The 22,752-nt window shown below is 33.9% G+C and overlaps 1 protein-coding gene across 1 annotated transcript in view; it reads left to right on the forward strand.

Moving 5' to 3' along the window:
- sorcs3a (sortilin related VPS10 domain containing receptor 3a) overlaps nt 1-15,938 on the forward strand; it is a 207,272-nt gene extending 191,334 nt beyond the window's left edge. Inside the window, exons 22-27 of the mRNA XM_052546258.1 lie at nt 589-701; nt 8,244-8,375; nt 9,148-9,247; nt 10,525-10,630; nt 11,760-11,920; nt 13,251-15,938. Of these exons, the coding sequence (XP_052402218.1) occupies nt 589-701; nt 8,244-8,375; nt 9,148-9,247; nt 10,525-10,630; nt 11,760-11,920; nt 13,251-13,309 (671 nt within the window). The 3' untranslated portion in view covers nt 13,310-15,938. The remainder of the gene's footprint in view (nt 1-588; nt 702-8,243; nt 8,376-9,147; nt 9,248-10,524; nt 10,631-11,759; nt 11,921-13,250) is intronic.
- Nucleotides 15,939-22,752: the final 6,814 nt, after the last annotated feature.

A 22,752-nucleotide genomic window follows, 5' to 3' on the forward strand; every position in this document is an offset into this window, starting at 1 on the left:
TATAATAATTTTTGAGATGTCATTTTAATTACCATAATTCTATTTCACTTGATTTGCGATGTGGCAGAAATATGGATGATTTTCTGACACACACAAAAACAATTCTCCTGTGATACATTCATGACCATTTGTACTTATGGAGGAAGTTGATAAACTTGAGAATCATTTTTCCAAAAGTCCATAGTTCACAACCCAAACAGTATATGCTCAATGAGACATTAAATATAGTCACATTAATGTTATTTGACTTTTTTTCTCCATAGTAACAATAATATACTGTATAATAAACAACTATAAATAACCCTACCCTTGAAGAAATGTATAATTGCAACTTTCAGAATGTTCAGAATCACAGGAAATTGTCTCTTGACACAGGAAGCTAGTCATCAAATCTCCCTTCTGGCAACTGACAAATAGACTGTATCATTTTTGTGATCAGCGCTAACCTTTCCATACCTGTCAGTAATGATAACTCTGCTCCACCTCGACTAAATCATCTGGAACAAATCACAGCAGATAGAAGGTGTTGGGCATCTTAGAGAGAAAGAATTAAAGGTCTGTCTCTGCTTCTCTCTTCCTCTTTGACAGAATTCTTCAAATCGCTTCTTTTGTCTTTCTCTCCTAATCTGGACGAGGCTAACCCCGACATCCCGGAGTGGAGACAGGATGTGGGTCGGGTAATTCAGAAGGCTGTTCTACAAGTGAGTGGGAATTTTTTCCTGTCTCGTCTCTGTAGCTCCTCCAGATCCTGGTCAAATACCTCACGTTGCCTTGATTCTATCCTTTGTCCTTGTCCCTTGCACTTCGCTTTTATATTTTCATTCACTGAAAAACCAATGAATCACTAAATAAATCCAAGAACAATAGGCAAAAACAAAGTCAGTTGCTCATATTTGTGAAATAAAACAAATGAAGTTTGTTCAAAAAAGAGTTTTAAACAAATAAATGCATTGATATTAAATATTTATCAGACATATATATATATATATATATATATATATATATATATATATAAATTTTTTTTTTTGTAATTAATTTGAAATAATTACTTATATCAAATATTTTATTATACTATTTTGATTAAAGCCTGCATTAAATCAGAGTCTGTCTAGCAATAAGTTATTAGGTCTTTTTTTTTCTTACATGCTGACGAATTGATTCTTGTCCATATTTTCTTATAACAAGAAAAAGAAAAAAAGAAAATACTTTGTGACATATTTAAACATGTTAACTATATTATGATAATCTTATCAGTCTAGCAAAACAAATTAATTATATGGCACATATTTAGATATTATTTGTAAAGTTTTATTTTTTCAACTTTTAATGTCTCTTTGTTTACATTTTAAATAATTATATATTAAATCAGTTATTTTGTTATTTTATTTAGATTCAAGCTTCCATTATATCAGAGAAAATAATCAGCCTATCAAGAATTGTTATTAATTTATATTTCTCACTTCATTTGCAAATAGATTTTGACTATATTTTCTTTGACGTTTGCTTAAAACACAAAAAACGTATATATTGGTGGCACATATTTAGTTATTTTATTTTTTATTTTTGTTGTTTCTCAGTTTTTAATGGCTCTTTGTTGATCTTTCTATTCATCAAAGATTCCTGAAAACATGTTTTACTCAACTGAATATTTTTTCCTTGAACCGCAAATCAGAATATTAGAAATTTAGCTTTGATTACAGGAATAAATAACATTTTAAAATATATTTGAATGGAAAACAGTTATTTTAAGTAGCAAAAATATTTCAACATTACCTTTTTTTTAATCTCACTATTCAAAAACTTTTGACTGGTAGTTTGTGTGTTTGTATTTTTTTTTTTAAAGATTTTATATGCATACACTCTCTATTTCACTCTCTATTTCTGCGTAAAAATGTGTGTGTAATTATTGTTACGTGTCAACAAGTGTTGAAGCAACAATACAAGATCGGATATTATGACCTGACTATAAAAAAAAAAAAAAAAAAAAAAAGAGATATGATGCTACAACCTTATTTGGCCCATTTTACCTGAAAGCCCATTTTAGCTGACTTCAACCTACATGTAAAATAATTATGCGTTTCATTATTTTAAGATCTTGTTCATATTAAAGCTTCCATTATATCAGAGAAAGCAATTGGCCTATCAAGAAAACAAATGTAACTGGACATATTTTTTTGTTCTTGTTCTCATGACACAAAGGGGAGAATCCGCTAACCAGTTCATCACTATTGTCACTTTCCATCCCAAAATCCTGCATTTTATTGACTAACCACCCACAATCCGTTTAACCAGATGCTAAATGCACTGAAACAGCACTGTGCTCTGTTTAAATTAAGTCATTGTCTTCCATTTCAGCACAAACACACGTCCTTTATATGTAAATTAGGCTTATTATAGATATCAAAACTCAGCGCCTATTTTCCTGGTGCAATTAACATCACAATATTACTGCCTGCAGTAAGCAGGCTGTAAGTTAAACTTCATTTTAAAGAGATGATCACAGCAGCAGTTATGACGGGGGATATTTCCAGAAGCGTCCTGTTGACAAGAACATTTTGAAGAGCCAATTCAGATGTCTGGATCACAGTGATGCAGTAGTAAAGTATATCTAGTACTATGCCTAGCACTCAGAACTGACTCACGAGGTCACAGTAGTGTGTTCTACACAGATTCTGTGGGCAGCATTAATCTATTTGCATAATTCCCAGTGAATCACTAGCTAGTAAACTGCATTCAGGGGAAGTCATTCATTGTCTTCCAGAAGGTTGAAGATGTATGTCTGCAGTAGTGTCTCTCTCTCTGTGTGTGTGTGTGTGTGTGTGTGTGTGTGTGTGTGTGGTGGACAATGGCCCCAGTGGTTCTCAGTCGTGTTCAGAGCTGCTGGAGAGACTAAAGCCACTGTTGATTGATACATTGACATTACATAGTCTCAGTGCACATACACACATACCCTGGGATCATCAGAGTTCAGTATCAAATGTCCATCGAAATAGAATCATATCCCAGTGGTTTCAATTGGTTATGCATATGTGCTAACTTCATAGTAGAGCAGGACTGGTCTGGAATGTTCAGAAGTGATGTAAAACTGATAGTTGAAGTTGCCAGAAATGTTTCATTCTAACTAGTGTTTAAGATGTAACTTAATCTTTTTAGGCCCAAATAATTGTAATGATTGTTTGGACTATTATGCTAAAGTTTGGAGTCAATATGATTTTTTTTTTAAGTTTCTTATGTGCGGGTAGTCTACATTATTATCATTATTTATTAAACAGGTGTGCTGCTTTATGTTTTTGTCAGGATTCTTCAATGAACAGACAATTAAAATTTGGGAGGGGGAATTTAACATTTTTTTTTTTTTTACTGTAACATTTGATCAATTTAATGCATCCTTTCTTAATGAAAGTATATATTTCAATCAATCAATCAATAAATAAATCATATTATTATTATATATGTTGAAAATAGTTCTGCTGTTTAATATTTTTGTGGAAACCATGATACATTTTTTCTTAATTCTTAAACAGAAAATTAAAAAGAACTGAATTTATTTGAAATAAAAATCAAGATATAACTCTCATTTTTGATCAGTTTAATGCATCTCTGCTAAATAAAAGTATACATTTCTTTCAAATGAATAAAACGTACTTATCCCAAACTTTTGAATGGTATGTATATTATTTTAACACGTAATAAAAAAATAAAAAATAAAAAAATGTTATGGTTAAAATAGCCTAAGCTTGTCTGCTAGTCTTGAGATGGTTTACAATAGTGTCACTGGTTTAGGAGTGCAGCCAGCCGGGCTCACATTGCCCAAAGTACCCCAAACCCATCTAGAACCAGCCAATAGACCATTAGAGAGCAGCTAAGATCATACAACCAGCTTAGTCTGGTCTGAAGTGATTTAGCAGCTTCCTGTTTCGTTAGGAAGACTGTTCTCATCAAACCAGCCATACTCTCTCTCTGTTTCAGACATAAAACACAAAAATACAGAAATCCCTAAATATCACACTTAAATCTGAACTCCGTCATTCAGAACAGAATCTGCCTGAGAACAAAGTCGGACCAGCTGAGCACAAAGAGGCTTCTGATCTCACATCTGCTCGTAAACGCACCTCCGTCTTCTACATGTGCTCTTTCTCTCTCATTATCTTTCTGGCCTCAGATTCCCTGGCTTTACCCAGAATTCACCAGAAGTAAAACTGTCCGCTTCCAACTTTTTCCCCTCTTTGTTTCAACATCAAGTTCAAAACCTAATGGCTTAATATTGAGCTCTCCTGGTAAGGAGACTCACTTTTTCCCGTTCCTTTCATTTATCCTCTTGCATTTAAAGCACATCCCGTGGTGCCCTAGAGGAAGCCGATACACTTTATCCATACTGCTGCTGATAAACAGCTCAGTGTATTAAAAAACGAGGGAGAGCGGGGCTCAGACATAATCAAAGTCAAGGTCCATTTAAGATGGCTGTTTGAGGCAATGGGCAGGAGAGGTGAGTGGAGGCGGCTGTCTGTTCTGGTACACTGGGGCGATAGCGGTATAACAGCCTGAGGAGATGAGAATAGAAGGTTTCAGTAGCAGGGGTTAAAGGCAGAGCCAGTGCCTCAGAGTCAGCACAGGACTTGAATCACAAACACTTTGATACTGAAAGAAGGACCAAGTTTATTATTTTAGGCTTTTTGACACTGTTATTTATGTATGCGGTATAGAGAGAATATGATATCATACCATGGGGGTGGGGGGGTGGGTGTTCGGCACAATACCCTGTAGTACTAGTGACATCAACGATCCATTAAACGTCACAACATTTTACATGGAGTAATGACATGCCCAAGTGCCCAAATGGAGCATCAGTTTTGTTTAGTTTAATAATGGTTATATATATGCAGTATATATACATTAGATATGGTCATTTAACGTGTTAATTAGATTAATTAATAATGGAGAAAAATAACGCGTTAAAATTATTAATGCATTTAATGCACTTGCCTCGCCCCAGACCTATGTGGATCATCTGCCATTTCATACAGTCGATTGATGACTAATATGAGGCAGATCAACAAGTTACTGCATGATGGAGCCTAGAGAATATCCCTAAAATTCAAGATATGGGGCAAAATACCCCTGTTTGAAATTTTGTCTCATATTTAGCTAAATCACGTAGTTAATAAATATCAAACGAGCTGTAGGCTAAGTGCAATATCACGAGAGTGCGATACTCATCTTTTACAACAGCTCATTAAGGAGTTACTATCGTGTTATTTTAGGCACGATGTTGTCTGTTTTGCTCAATTCATCCCCGATCAACCTACAGCAGCATTTCATTTCTTAATCCACGTTTTGAATGAATTGGGTGAACCATTTGGCGAGTTGAACCATTGGCCATAGTCGCGTTGGTTTTGAAGTGGCGCTGCACAGACAGATCGTGTATGACATCAAAGTACCGAAAGAACGATTCAAAAGCACAAGCAGGCGTATTCTCTCTAAAAATCTTGTGGTACTTTGAAGTCACACACCGATCGGTCTGGTTTATTAGGTTTATTAGGATCAGACAATATTGGCAGAGATACAACTATTTGATAATCTGGAATCTGAGGGTGCACAAAACAAATTTTAATACTGAGAAAATCGCCTTTGAAATTGTCCAAATGAATTCTTAGCAAAGCAAATTACGTTATTATTTTAAGTTTAAAATATCTTCATGGAATATATATATATATATATTCCTAAAATTGTTCGTTTTTATAAGAATTTAATATTTTTATTTTGCAAGTATGCATTAAATTGAACAAAAGTAACATTGAAGATTTGCATTGTTTTTTTTTTTATTTGACCTTATTTTCCAGCTATTCTCAAACGATATGTTTAAAGTATTTCAAAGATTCTCTAAACTCCTCCTTTCCGCTCTGATTGGTCAGATGGCATAGTCTGTTGTGATTGGTCTACAGTGTACAGCGCGTGTCGTAAATTATATGCCTATTTAAATAGTTCTGTATTCTAAACACTCTATGGAAAATCTGTTATTTATCATACTTATAGGTTGCTATTCAGAGGCGCAGCTGGTCCAAATAAACATGATACTGATCCATCTTTCAACAGCAGGCATTTGGGAATCCCGTGTTGAACAGATTTGTTGAATGACATGTTTGTGGGCGGGTTCAAGTTGTTCGCGGACGGCCAACGTGGAACATAGGCATGCATCGTGCAACTGTGTTACCCTGTGATGTGTGGCTGTCACGGAAGTGGGATTTGAATTACTAAGGACTCTTTTCAGCTGTTCGGGGTCGATTCTTTATTTTAGGAGACAATAGCTTTATTTATTGTGAACTTTCAAATGTACAACTTTGCAGATTCATTACAATAACATTCAATACATTCACATACAGCTACATTACACACCGCATGAATGGTTTTTAACAATGATAATAAGAAATGTCGCTGAGCAATATTAGAATCATCACAATATTAGAATAATTTCTTCAGGATTATGTGGCACTGAAGACTAAAGTAAAGATGCTAAAAAATTCTGCTAAAGTATATTAAAATATATTTCTAAAATATCATCTAAAATATGAAAATATATAAATATGATTGAATTTATTTATTTATTTATAACATTTCATAGTATTAGTTTTACTGTGTGTTTGAACAAAATAAATGCATCTTTTGTGACTATAAGAGAAAACAACAAAAACAAAAATCTTACTGACCCGACACTTTGGTAGTGTGTATTTATATGTATATCATTTTAGGTAAATATGTCTAGATTTGGTGCAAACGTAAATTTAGTTCCTCCAGTAGCAAGAAGACACATATCTTCAAACGAGGAACAAGATGGCACGTATCTTCAAACCTCCAGTCTATATATAGAGGTGAGTGTGACTTCCTGTCACTGGACCAACTGCATTTCAACTGCACCACATCCAGACATATTTTCCTAATATGGACTCTCAGCATGACCAGAGTGTTCGGCACTTCGGCACATTCTCCAGCAAAAACCCAGCCCATGCTGTGCAAATTTCTCACTTTGTACTTATTCGCAGTAAATTGTTCATCTGTGAGTGTTGTGTTTAAAAAACTGCCCAAGGACTTTCACATTGATGCCTTGGCTTCCAAGAAAGCATTTACACAATGTATGGTGTCTGTAAAGATGATAATAATGGATTTTTTTTTTCATCACTATACATCTGAATGAAAAATACTAGAAATGTTGAATTGTTTAAATTTGTCTGTAAAGCTATATTTGCATTCTAGCAGAGAGTCAATAATAGACACGGCCAAGCACTTAAATAGGGAAAGATGAACTACAATGACAGAAAACACAACAGATGTCTAAACAACCTCTTTAATAACAACTTTGTCCTCTGCTATAATGGATTATTGCGTCTGTGTCTTTTAATGCTATTCTGCAGTTCTTCGGTCTGGGAAAGGAATGTTTTGACAAGAAGTGATTTAATTACAACAATGACTCTTAAGCTATTAGCAGGGTGTAATTAAGAGCATTGCAACATTATGTCTCTCTTTTGCTGTCTAATTGCCTTTTTGGACCTTAATTCGCAAGCAGATGGAGTGTGTGTCGAATCTAGCGTGTTGAGAAAGAAATAAAGGCTGGAGCTTGGAGATGTGCATTAATCATTAGGAATATCAGTAGCAGTTGCACATAGGCTGAATCCTTCAATGAGCCCCAGGGTTTTTCTTTCTCCAATATTGCAGTGGCGAGTACAAACTTGGACTCAGAGTATTGATTCGCAAGCCTGCTTCGGCTCTGGCCGCATTGCTCATCGTAAATTATGCTTAGGCTGTCTATTTCTGAGCTATTGTCTTATAACCGGTCGAGCCCTGCGTGGTAGTACCAGATAAGACAAAGATTATTTACCTGAGGTCAGATAATTTCCTCTTTATGAGGGAAATGGCCTTCGGTGAGTATCTCTGGGAGAATACAAGGTGGGCTTTTCTTTATTGGCTTTGCGGCAGCCGGTCATGTCTAGACCTTTAGGCTTTGTAGTGGATCTCTGACTAAGATATTGATTGAGGTTTTTAGGAATTCAACGTGTGTAGAACCGTTTGCACTCGCACGCTTGCGTCTAATAATTTCTTGGCCGGGTTATATTCTGTATACATCAAAACTGATTTACTGGAAGCCATCAGCCTCGTTTAAAATGAATGTAACCCTTTTAAATGTGGGAGATGGTAACATATAAATCATTGAGCCTTATTTAATAAGGGTCGTTTTTTCCTGCACCACCCAGGTCGCTGACATTCCGGAAGAACAGTTGCTGGTGGCCGTGTTTCCTGGCATTCCGACTGCGGCCGAACTCTTCCTGCTTCCTCCCAGGAACCAATCGGATGGCAGGAAAAGGACAGAGGAGGATCTGGAGCAGGTTAGACGTGAGATCTGATGCAAATTTGATGGTTTCTCATTAACGGTCAAGGTTGAAATGCGCTGGAGAATGATGGACCTCTATCAGAATAAAAGAGCAGCTTCTACCCGGGGCTACAATGAAAGTAACTGTCACCGCAAAAAGAGACGACGTGTCAAAAATATTCTCGAGGGGATTGTTTGACATTCCTACCTATTACCTATTTTCTTTTTTCTTTAAATTAAAAAGGCATTATTATCTCTAGCGGAAAGACCCGTGTCTAATTAGGCTTACATGACAAGGACGTGTTCCAACAAGAGTCTTTTACAGTAGGGGCTTTTGAATTTACTTTTTTGAGGGTGAAATGTTGAATAGTAGTGCTTGTGGAGACTTTATAACTGTTTAGGGTTTGAAATAAACCCTTAAAACTCTTTGATCCACAACCCAAATTATCATAGCCCCACACTACTGACACCCCCCATTTCACAAAATAAAGCTCTACTCTTTAATATGTCACAGGCGTAATCACAACTGGCAAATTACACTCTTAAGAATAACAACACATTTTACTATTTAGCCAATTTAATTGTCATTGAAGCTGCAGAAAGAGCTGTAACAAGTCATTTTGGGCATTCACTGGAACTCGTCCTGTTTGATACGGGGGATGTGTGTCGCACTGCGGGTTTACCCTAGAATACTTTACTAACTGCATAGCTACATGCACAAAACACATAGCATCTTAGTGAGCAAGCACTACTGTATTTAACTCTTCTGAATGTTGTTTTCTTCCTAGATCTCAGAAATCTTGGTCAACGCATTGAATCAGATCTCTGTGGAGTTCGAGTTGAAACCTGGCTCCCGGGTCATCGTTTACACCACACAATTAACTTTAGGTAACAAAAAATGTTGATATGATTTAACTGACATCTGTAGTGTGCAACTGCTTATATTGGATTACATTTCACAGTGGCATTTCAGTTGATCTCCCTCTCTAGCCTCTGTTGGGTGCTACAGTATATACTGTTCCCTCAGTTCTCCTGGGTAATTACGTTGATTGCTTTCCTGAGACCAGACGCTTGTCAGCACTATAAATTGTTGAAAGATTGGGCTTTTATGCTCCACCAGTGATGCTGAAAGCCTTATGGAAGATAATTGGATAATTGCTCTCCAGCAATCATGGCTTGCACGATCTCCCCACTTTTGAAGAAGAAAAAAACACTCACAGTCAGCAGTGAGAAGAATAAGGCTTTCTGGTCTATTGTTTCGATTGGGAATCAAGAACCAGTTAATTTTCAGATCTGGTTGCAAAACACTGGGAATGAATGACATTTTGTGCCATTTGGTTTAAAAAGAAGGAAGAATCGCAAGTCTTAAACTTGTGAGTTACACTACACTATTTTTCTTTGATTCAGTTTTTTATCAGTGCTGCATTAAATTGATCGAAAGTGAAAGTACTGTTTTTGGGATAAATACATTGGCCAGATGAATAAATCATTTGAATTGGATCCACAATACCATAAAAAGATGTCATGTATGTTTTAATGAATTCATTCTAATTTACCCTGTATTCAGTATTATCTTTTTTTTTTTTTTTTTTTTGCCACCATATGCCACATTTACATAATTTGGATTCATTAACATTTTCTTGGTAATGGTTACTGATTCCTTGCAGATATAATATAATCGACTAGTAGTGAGCAAACTAACTGATATATGACTCATGGTCTGTGCTATTACCCATGCACTTTTACTGAGAAACACTGGCAGTCTCCTTGGCACTTTTTGTGTCGAAAGTTCTGGAAAGCATTCAGGATTCTCTCGAAAAGGTCAGAGGATTCATGGGGCTGTCTTTCTACAACATAGTCACAGGGGAAATATACAGCCAGTGGGTGTAAGGCTCCCATGAACGATTTTGAAGGGATGCCAACAATTGGCAGAAGTCCCTCTGAGAGAGCTGAAGGGGGTTTGGGAAACTGTCACAGGAGATGCTCTGTAGAATGACTCAAGATCAGTTGTTTCTTTAATCCGCTGGTGATAAAAGGTCTTAGATCGGCATGAAATGGCATTTTTAGACTGACATGCTTTGTTCTGAAACAAATATTGAGATATTGTTTTTAATGGACAAAAAAAAAGAAGTGTGGAGTAACACTTGTGTTTGTCTTTGTCGCAGCTCCACTGGTTGACTCCATCCCGAGACACAGCAGTTCTGCTATGCTGATGCTTCTGTCTGTGGTGTTTTTGGGTTTAGCTGTATTTCTCATCTACAAATTTAAGAGGTACATCTATGCAAACAGATTTTGCATCACTTATTCATTTTTTTTATTATTTTTTACCAGGACTCGAGCCACTGAACTTCATTCTTTTCATGCACACCATAGTTCTCGTTTCTGTTTATCTTTATATAAAGATGAAATATAAAGTAAGATTTGATGAGGTGGAATCGGCAGCAACTTTCTTTTGTATCTGGGTGTTTTGAGAGTTCTATTTTTGCTCATGCTAGTTGTAAAATCTAGTTATTAGTTTGGATATAGAAACGTTGAAAAAAAGAAAAGAAAAAAATATTCCTGCTTCCTGAAAGTGCAGGGAAATATCAGTGAATTGTTTAATATGCAGCCATGGTTCCTCTACTGGAAAACTGTTTTGTAGCACTTTGAATAATTTATTTGGTCTCAAAATTATTCAAATGGAAAAGACTCATGGAAATGTTGAAACAATCATTAATAATGGATATAATTTTCCTCCCCCCAAGTAATTTAAAAAGCAAGCGTATTTATGGAAATGTTACACTTGGAAAAACAAAGCAATTAACTCACAAAATTAATAGTAATTTGAGAATATATATTTTTTTTTAATCTAATTCATAAAAATATAAAGTGAGCTTGGAAAAAAGCAAACACATTACAGTGTGGTTAGCGTGTTGGGAAAGCATGCCATGCAATTTCAGGGAATTATAAAAACATCTCTATAATTCATTCCGGGTTGCCCTGCATGGCTTCTCAGTACCTCTGATTGCCTGGGCAACTTCTTCTACAGAAGATATTAAATATATTCAGCAATTATCACTGTCATTATTTCAGGAATACAATGAAGGATTGTGATATCAGTCACACCGTATTTAACAACTTGTGAGTGTGCATGCATATCCCTCATTTTGTTTTGTCGTGCATGTTATGCCAATTTGCCACTGAAAAAGGCACCAAAACAAACATATAATTTCACATTTGACTTTTTTGTTCATTTGATTTAAGAGTTCTGAATTCAAACAAACACGTTGCAATTCCGCTTTGTGTCTCTAGTGGCTCAGAAATTACACCTTTTAAAAAATAAAATAAAAAATGGTTATTGTTAATGCTGATGTTTTATTGTTATTATTATTATTTTTTTCACCAAAAACTTGTTCTGCAGAAAAATCCCTTGGATTAACATTTATGCGGAGGTAAACCATGAGAAAGAGCAGGAGATGATCAGTACGGTGGGCCAGAATGACGCCACACCAAAAATCACCCTGAGTGAGTTCTCCACCCAGAAAGAGCTGATGGAGAAAGAGCTGGAGGCCCGTGCCAAACGTGAGTGACATTATTAGAAAAATTAAACCTTATATAACCCATTTGCTATTTTCTATTTTCTGCATATATATATTCAATTAAGATTTAATTTAATATATATGTAATCCACATAATATAATATATAATTTCTGTAAATATATATAATTTCCATCTAAACACACAGAGTTCCTTTGATGTCCAGTACTTCAGAAACCATGCACAGTACATGACAGAAGATGCTAAAGTAGTATTGGTCATTAATGTTTTTTTTTAAGGTGGAACTTAGTGAACATAATACCAACTTTACCAGATACATCTCTGAATAATTGTCTTTTTCTAGTATTCTAAGTAGTTCTCAAGTATAAATTGCATGATAGGAAAAGTAATTTAATTTTTTTCAAGCCTTAGTCTTTTTCAGCCTCGAGACTATCTGAGTCACAAACCTGCGTGCTATTATAAACCGACTCTTGTGGTGGCAAGCTTTGTGTTTTACACTAAAATATGAATCATTCAGCTTTTAGAATTACATAGAGGAAACCATTAGACCAAAATACAGCCTTTGGAATCAAGAGAGTTTATAATCGGACACATAATGCATGCTAATGAGAACTATCTACAGTGGGCCCAAGTGTCCTTATTTCCCAAGTGGATGCGTCTGTGATCATGTAATTGCTTAATAACTGCAAATTAATATTTAATTGGTGCTGTTAAGCAGTGATTATAAAAGAGCACTGATTAAACTATAAAATGGGTCAAATTGGGGTCAGTGTGATAACAACAATTGTGATGAATAAACATGCAACATTCAGTGCCACGCAGCAAATAAATCCCACCACTCTTTCTGTGGGTGTTTAATAGGAGGATGAAAAATTCGTTTTTTTGCTTGATTTCTTACTTAATGGTTCAGTTTCTAGCCTGGTTTACATTCATTTTGCTTGCCTTCATGAGGTTAAATATTTAATGACTCTAATGCTGAAAACATCTAGTTTGTTCATTTATACATGTCTAATATATATGGTTGAGCGTATAATCAAGCGTTTTAAGATAACATAAAATGGCATTCGCTATGCATTTGTCTTCTGTAATGTTATGCATTTCAAAGCAAACCATTTATCCAACTTGAAGTCATGTTGAGACTTGATTATATGCAGTGAGATTTCGCTGAATATAGTGAAAAGTAGGTCTGGGTTGAAGAAAAGTCATTTTTTAAATTAAAAGCAAGATTATTCAGTAAGTTTTCTTCTGAGTAATCATCCGGGGACACGTGTTAAGAAAATAAATATAGACAGTTTTGTTTGTTGAGGAAGAATTTTGAAGGCTAATGTGTCATTTCTGTGTTTTCGGCGAGTAGGCGGTGTGATCAACACCTGCGAAAGCACAAGGGAGATCCCCAACTGCACGAGCGTCTGAAAACGTCAAGAAAGAAGGCGGAGGCGTATTGTAATAATGTGTACAGAGGTATCACAATTTTAAAGGTTGACAGTTTTCCTTTATGCTTTTTTTGTAAATTCCAAACACTGTCATTGTTAATAGTTTTCTAAGGAGCTCAGATTTGCATGGGTGTCTTGTTTGTTACAATCTGCGTGGAAAATAAGAATAGATTTAACTACTCTACAAGTCACTGAAAACATGATTGGTTGAGAAATTACCAATTTACCAACATTTGAAATTCAAAAAAATGTTGTATTGGAATCGTAATGGAAAGTTGGGGGGAAAGCCACTTGCCCGGTGCATTTTTGAATTATATCTGCCAGTTTATCAGTTTTGAAACTGTGTGAAAAAAAAGGTGGCTTTTAGTATCAAAAACTTTGCATTTTTGTTGGGTCAGAACGTATTTATGCCAAGTTCATTTAACTATTCAAACTGATTTTCATAAATTTTGGAGAGTGTTTTTAGTGACTACATTAACTTAATTTTTCTGTAGGTCATCTCGTTTTTTTTTATATTTGTCAGAACTTGAACGGAGGGGACAAAATTGCATCTAAAGCATGCAAGAAAAGCCAACAGTGTTTATATCCCTCTTTATATTACAGCTTTGCATTCTTCTTGTAATCAATCCTGCTCTGCAATCTTCTAAATTAGTGGTTGTTGAAACATTTCAAGTTTTAATTGCACATTTATCACGCTTATCGAGCCTTCGTCTAAAGGTGAAGAGATATGGACTAAACGGTGAATTTTTCAGTCATGAAGTGAGATACCTTTCCAAAAGCACTGTGATAAAATGTCAATTTGAAGGCAAGCTTTTTGTACTTCTATAAAGAGGGAATATAGAGTAACTATTAAGAATAACATCTCTATAGTAAAGCTTTTTTTGGAGCTCGAACTTAAGTAAAATCCATGAAATATCAAACGTTGAGAATGTTTTGTGGAATAAATCCAACCCGATCTCACGGCAATTCGTACATTTTTCACAAGTTGGCTTATTCGTACGAATTCATAAGACCACACTCGTACAATTTCATACGATTGTTGCCAAATCGTACGTATTTTACAAGGTGCACAATTCGTATGAATTTGTACGAATGACCTACACCTAACCCCGCCCCTAAACCTAACCGTCACTGGGGTCGTGTAAAATCGTACGAGTGAGGTCGTACAAATTCTTACGAATAAGCCACCTCGTAAAATAAGTACGAATTGGTCGTGAGATAGCGTTGAATAAATCTCTTGATATACGAACACAAGAGAGCTTGATATCTTTTTGGAAAATGTTATAAAATGTAACTTTATCACGAACAAACCTTCGGCTAAATGTAATTTATTGTAAGTTTCTCAAATATATACTGTCCATCTGTATTTTTTTTTCTTTTCTTTTTTTTTTTTTGTAGATAAATGGCCTACGGAATCATTTTGCTTCATAAGTGAATGCCTTACAAATAAGAATGCCTTTTGAATAATGAGTATTCATAATTTAGAATCGAAAATTAATTTATAACAGTTTTAACAGTTAACAAAGCCATTTTTATTTAATTTTTTGCACACATTTTTAAGGTGTCGCATCTCCCAGGGATTGAAAAAAGCATTGAACTGTACAATATTCTCAAGTTTTAATTTCTTTGTATATACAGCAAGTGTATTTCATTTCATATCCTTATACTGTAAATATAATAGTGAAGACTGAAGTCCACTGAACACAGTCTGCTATACATTTCAGAAAGTGGGTGTTACGAATCCAAACAGTGATTCCTTGATGTGCTATAAATAAGCCAGTGCTGTAAATAGTTTTTTTATTTTATTTTATTCATCCATTGTGCAAAAAAAAAAAGAAAAAGAAAAAGAAAGGTAAAGACGTATTGCATATGCTTCAATGTTGCCATTTTGGATTTTGACCTCAGATTTAAAGTCAAACCTATAGAGAGCAGTGTTTCGGTATATGGTTAGACATTTTGTATTGGAGTTGATTTCCTGTGTCACACAAAATGGATATAATTCATGAATAATAAGCAGGTGGTTTCTTAGATTCCATTGTGAATGTAAATGTATAGCAATATAGCAGAATATTAGTGACTTTGGCCAAAATATCTCCCCAAGCATTCAAATCCTGTTCTACTCAATTAGTGACATATTACAAACCGAAACATTGTGCTTCATCGTATCCATGTAAAATATATGTTTTATGAATACAGAGCAAAATTATTATTTTTTCCTATCTGAAACCTAACAATTTGATGTTAAATGATCAAAACAAGTAAATTATGAAATCTAAATGGGTAAGAACCATGTTTTCCTGGTATTCAACTAGTGTTAACAAGTGTTGAAATCATTGTTTTTCTTATTTTTTATCATTTTAAATAACACATGCACCATACATGAACTCTATGTTTTGAAGCTTGGTGAGCTGTCTTACACAGGACCTTTGTTTTGAAACCGTCTGCGTAGGCAGCATCTGTGTGTGTTATAAAATAGTGCTCCTCACGTCAACAGTGATACACTAATAAGCTTATAATTATTATTATGATTATTATTAGATTGAAATAAGAACAGTATTGCTTGTATTCATAATAACATCAATGTTGGCTGATAAATGACCCCCCCCCCCCCCCCCCCCAAAAAGTCACTATTATGTTAAATGAGAAAAGCATTGAACAGACATTATAAAAATCCATCTTTAGAAAGAATTACGATGCAACAGAATTTATTACACTTGAATTGTTAATGCCATAACATTGTTTTTAGAAGCTATGGCATTTAGGTATATTTATCATTCATAGATGCCATGAATGTGTTTACACTGTTATTAGAATTGCATGAATAATGCTAAGAGATTAATTTTTAAATGGGCATTAATGGGTTTAAATTGAATATTGAAATCTGGAATTATTATTATATTACTGTAAATATGAAACTGTGACTGCCAGAAATAAGGGAGTCATTATATTTAGAAACAAAGCTAGTGAGAGTCTTTGCGTTGGGAGCACTATGATGCCTTAAAATGCTGCCTAGGCAGATAACTGGGTTTTGGAACAGATCTCATATCATTCTGTTTATTTCAATCATCTCAGACCTAAAGTTTATTGATATTTCAGCCAGACTAACCACAACTTAACATGTTCTATTGTATGTTGTGATTTCTATCCAATATATCATGTCTTCTTTAAGAATCTGACCAACAACTTCAGTTTCACCACAGAATTTGAGCTATTTTTCCGAAGTGAATTCAAAAATGAGTTTGAGCCATATGCACTGGGCTATTATTCAAATATTTGGGGTGAGTAAGATTTTAATTTTATTAAAAAATTTTAAGAAATCAAATTTTATTGAGCAAGCTTGCATATAAATCATGATCGAAAGTGACAGTAACGACTTACTTTGTTCCAATGTGTGTGTGTGTGTGTGTGTGTCTATATATATATAAATAAATATATATATATATATATATATATATATATATATATATATATATATATATATATATATATATATATACATATATATATATATATATATATATATATATATATATATATATATATATATAAATTAAGCAGCACAATTATTTTTATCATAATAAGAAATGTTAAGTAATCATCATCAACTCAGCATATTAGAATGATTTCCTTAAGACTGAAATAATGATGCTGAAAATTCAGCTTTCATATCAGATGAATAAATTACAGTTTAAAATATTTTCAAATAAAATAAAACTTATTTTAAAATATAATACTATTTGGTGAGCATCAAAGACTTCTTTCAAAAACAAAACCATACAAAAATCCAACCGACTCCAACCTTTCAAATTTTAGAGTAAGTATATATTCAAGTCTACAGATCTAGGCCAAATTCGCATTCATTTTAGGGTAGTTAACTTGCCATGTTTTTCCCTTTTTTATCAACTCTAGAGCAGCTGAAAACAGCTTTGCATTTGTAAATGTGAGCATAGTCTCTCCAGATGCTTTATGCATACAGTTGGGAAAATGGGCTACAGAGACTGGTTTAGACACAGTCTAAATCTGTGTGACATGAAACAGTATTTTACTCTTAATCTGGACTTCTCAGAGGCTCTACAGTGTGCTGAAGTCAGCATGCAATTACACTAGCACAGGCCCTGAGCCGAGGGAACGGGGGAAAGCTGCTACTTTACCATCCTGTCACACAGGCTCTCATTAACACTCGCAGGTTAGCTTAGCGTCCCGCTTTACTGTATCTCTACTAGTCACAGTTGGTGTTTCACTCTAAAAGTGACATTTTCACTCATATCTTTAGTCCCCCACTCACCTAAATCTATGTTTCCTTAAAAAAGCCCAAAGCAGAAAATCAACAAGACGTAACGCTCAGATGTTTTGTTGTTCCCTTTTGATGTGGGTTTTGATGCACCCAGACTCAAAAAAGTCCTAAATTTAAGATTTATGTATTTGAAATTCTTATACATTTTAGAAACCATTTGCATGACACAGTTTTAACATAAACTAATGAACTTAACTACATTACTACAAACTACATTATTTTAAGCAATTTTCTACTTTTTCAAATAAGTTATACAATATTCAACTCAACTGCGGGTTTTTAAGTCAGTTCAATATAATTTAAGTTGAAATTACTTGTACAGCTTGAGTTGATTGTACTTTAAAATTGAAGGCAGCAATATATTATTATTATTTTTTCTTTTTTTCACAATACCATATATATTAATCATCAATAAATCCAATGTTTCATGCATTTTCACTAATCAAATAATTGCTTGTTCCACCGCTGGCCATATTTAACCATGTTCATACTTTGTAACTGAATAATACATTTTAATATATAAAAATATATATATTTATATTTTTTAACAAAGAATAGATTTATTCTTATTCTAGGCAAATTATAGAGAGAAAAAAATATTAATCTGAAAATCAAGAGCACTTTATTATTATTATTTATTATTTATATTATAAAAAATGAAAGGTTAGATTTCTATAATAGTAATATATAAATACACGTAATAGTACTTTAAATACAAAATAACCAGGTTTATTATTATTATAAAATTTTAAATAATTAAATATGGCTTATTCCACAGTTAGTCATATCTTATTTAATCTTATTGTTTTCACAATTAACAGATTTATGCTGACTCTGTGATTTGAAAAATAAAATTTGCGTTATTTAAAACATATATGATTATTCAAATGAAATGCAATTGATGCATATATATATGACCCAAATTTGATATATATATATATATATATATATATATATATATATATATATATATATATATATATATATATATATATATGCACACAACTTATGTATGACTGACAAATATGCGTCACATTAAGTTTATTAGTTTATGTTAAAACTGTGTTATCCGAACGTAAGGAACTTTTATATGCAATTCAAATGCATATATCTTACATTTTAGGCCTAAATACATTGTTGAATTCACTGAGAAATCTCATTGGTCCAAAGTTGAGCTCTACAGCTGTATGTCAAACAAGAAAATGCTCAGATTGGCTGTGATCTTGCTGCACATGCAACATTTTGACCTTCAGTGTAAAAGTTCTGGTTAGTCTGGAGAGCTGAGCACTTGTTTTATAACCTGCTATCTAAGGTTAGTGAGAACCTCTTTTTAATGTTGAACAGTACTTGCTGACGACTATTTAGCTTCTTTATTTAATGCCATTGTGTGCTAATGAGCCCTCTCTCCCTCGTTCAGTGGAGTTCTATGATATCCATCAGGTTTTATTTGCTCTACTGACACTCTCTTTGTAATATAAATCATGACTTTGTAACAGTAACGACACTATAAACATTAAAGCAAAACGAAGCTGGTGGAAAAGAAACTCGCCATACGATTTATGTATAATGTTTTGACGAACAAATACTTGTAATACTTATCTCCCGTCGCACAAAAGCATGACTCATGGTTATTGTTACATCTTTATTTCGATATTTCTATGGAAAACTACTGTCATTTTGGAATCGTTTCAAATAAATGTATTTTTGTACATCAGATACGGATTCCCTGTCTGTGGTATTTTTCGGATTGGCACTACAGGTTCACACTACAGTGGCGGATCTGGGGTTTCTAATGATATTTGCTTGTCTTTAGGCCAAATGTGCACAGTTGGTGTGTGCTGGAGGCGAACCGAACAGGTACACAAGGAGAACCTCAGGCGACAACTTATAATGCCATCACAAGGCTCTCAAGTCTTTCTATAAACAGAAGCACAAAGGTGCCCTGGGTATTTGGGGCTGTGTGACTGCGTGACATGTTTGCTGGTTAGATCTGCGAAAGAGGATCTGTTTAGTCTGACTTTCTGCTGCAGCAGCCAATCAGAGGGCAGATTCAGGGTAACGTTGGATCTGATTCGCCGATCTAAACATACACACACAGACATATTCGCACACACGAGGTGTCCTTCACCGACTGCCTGGGGAATTCTTATGTGGAGTGACAGGTGGATGTCTTCGCTCTGATACAGCGTAAATGATAGTTGCTATTTATGAGGGCATCTATATTTAGCTCTAGGCTGATTTCCCATGCAGCTCTGCAGGCCTTTAAATACATCAATTCTCCCAGTTGCAGAGGATTTGTCAATTCACTAATCAAACTTTGACATATGAAAGATACTCCCACTGGTGCTGCTTTAATTGTCACATGCTAGGGGTTTAAAGTTTGTAGTCTTGAACATATGGGACACAAACACTAACAAACACTTTCATTGGTGTTTCTTCAACTATAGCAACTGTTTGAGTTTTTCCTTTTAAACTGTAAAAGATTGCTGGAGTACATTTTACAAGAAAATACTTTTTAGGCTTTTCCGTCTTAAAATATCCACATTTGATTCAGTTTGTTTCTTGCTGTGTCTTTGTGAAATGTACTTAATATTTAATATGTGTATTTTATTTTTTTTACCCTTAAAACATGAACACCAATCAAACAATTCTTTATTACGTTTATATAACTTTCATGATCTAAAGATAGAGTGAAATAATCATTGACTATTTTTATATGTTTCTGTCAAAATGAATATGAACGATTAAGAACATCTTAATAATTCAATTTCTCTTACATTTTAACTAATAGAATGTTGTTAAACAGCGAGACATATTTTATGTTCATACAGTTTTTATGTTTTCACAATCAACCAAATTTGTTATATTTAATTTTTAAAAGATTATTATTCAAATGAAATCTAATATATTTAAAAAGTCAGTAATACATTGTCATTTGTATTATTATTTAATAATAAAAAAATATAAAAAACATACTAGTTTCATTTTTGACAAATATGCATCACATTAAGTTTATTAGGTTATGTTGAAATAGCAATCCAAATGGATGGACATTTTATATGCAGTTCAAATACACGATTTTGAACTGCATCCTAAATTTTTTGGTGACTGCACTGAGAAATCTCATTAGTCCAAAATTGCAATTATTATTATTATTATCATTTATTTATTTATTTTATTATTATTATTATTATTATTTTTTTTTTTTTTTTTTTTCACGGGGCCTAAAGTGACTCTGGAAGTATTTCCTTTGGTACTATTCCTAGTATTTATTGCAGTTTTGCTGTAATATTAATGCTTTAATGTTTGTATTTTCAGTATTCATTTTAATTTATGTCTTTGTTTTTGTAATTTTGGTATTTTTAATTTATTTATTTAATTATTATTATATAGTTTTATATAGTTTTTCATCTAATATTTATGTGTTATTTCAATTATGAAAAAGGATTATATAATTTTAGTTTTAGGTAGAATATATATGTTACACCAGTACGCTGAAAAAAAAAAAAAAGAAAAGAAATAAATAAAAATCCTTTTATTTTTATTTTAAGGTAAGTGCTTGCAATGATTTTTTTTTTTAAAGCTACATTTAAATAAATACTTTTTTTCTTTCTTTTTAGCTAAAATAAATAGTTTGCAACCATTTAACTTAAAAAAAAAAATTGTATCTTTTTTTTTTAAGTGTATTGTGTCTTGTCTAGGATCAATGATAAACCATAAGTGCTGATGTTATCACTGTTTTGAATATTTATATGCATCGCAAATATATCATTCAATGTTTTGTTGAAAATATGTTTAACACAATTCAAGTCGCATGAGATGAGCCTCCACAGATAATTACGGTCAGAAATGCACACCAACAGGAAGTACATAAGTAGAGTCTGAGTGGGTGTATGTTGGATTTCAAATCCACACTTTCTCTGTTGCTTGCTCTCTTTCCCGCTCTAGGAATGAAATGATTGGGACCTGGCTTTCCACAGAGCTTGATAAAAGACCCTTGTCGGGGAAGTTGGCAGCATTGTCATTGCACATTTTCATTTCACCCACGAGATCGCTCTCGTCAGTGTAAGAAAGTACTCTGTCAGTTAATAGGGCTCCCCTCCATTAAACTTTATTTCATTATTTGGTATTTTTGGGGTGGGGGTACAGCTGGCTGAGGGCACTTGGACACAGAATAGACATGCTAGATTGCGAGTTGGCATAAATACAGTGGATTTTTCTCTATCTGCGGAGGAAGGCAGCCAGACAGAGTCCTCATTACGCCATAGGTTAGATTAATCTCTCAACCTGTCCTTCCTTCTTTCTCCAACCCACATATACTCGTTCTCTCTCTCTTTTTCTCTCATACACACACACAATTGCTATCTAGCTTTCACATCCAATCTACTCCTCCATCTGTCCCTCTCGCCCTCCTGTCTCTCTCTCTTTCCCCTCCCGGTCTATTATTCGCTCACCTTCAACCTTGAGAGCGGATGGCGGTGTGGTTTACATCTCCGTATCCCCGAACGTGAGCGCTGGAGTCTGGAGGGGTTAGTGAAAACGATAGAGCTAATGAAAAGACCGTAGCTCAGACAATGACTCACAACGTGTCAGGATTCTGGCAGGGCTCCTGATGTATAATTGCTTTTATAAAACAATCAACATGTGATTAATCTTTGTGGTTCTTTTGTGACACGCTTGATGATGTGAAGGGCTTTCCGTGATACAGCTTGAAGAAGCCATGACCTCAAAACCAAAGATGTGTGGCCTTTAGCTCATGTGTGTTAGCACTGAAGCCTTTCGGTACTCTTACAATTTGGTCAAATTGAAGACAATTTTTTTTTCTTCATTAGTTTATATTAATATTGTTCTTGGTGTTATTATTGTTGGGTGTGTATGTACAGTATGTATCATTTTATGTATTTATTTTTAACGGAATACAAAAGGACATTTTTTGTTGTTGTTAATATGTTGCTGTATTTATTTGTAGTTATTAAGTTTACCTAGTATATCTTTAGATTTTTTGGAATAAAGAAGGACTATTATTATTATTATTATTATTATTATTATTATTATTATTATTATTATTATGTATTTTGTTTTTGTTCATTTTTTTTTAATTCAAAAGGAAATAAAAATCAAATACATTT

This window comes from Carassius gibelio, chromosome B1 (genome assembly GCF_023724105.1).
Source record: "Carassius gibelio isolate Cgi1373 ecotype wild population from Czech Republic chromosome B1, carGib1.2-hapl.c, whole genome shotgun sequence".
NCBI classification, from domain to species: Eukaryota; Metazoa; Chordata; class Actinopteri; order Cypriniformes; family Cyprinidae; genus Carassius; species Carassius gibelio.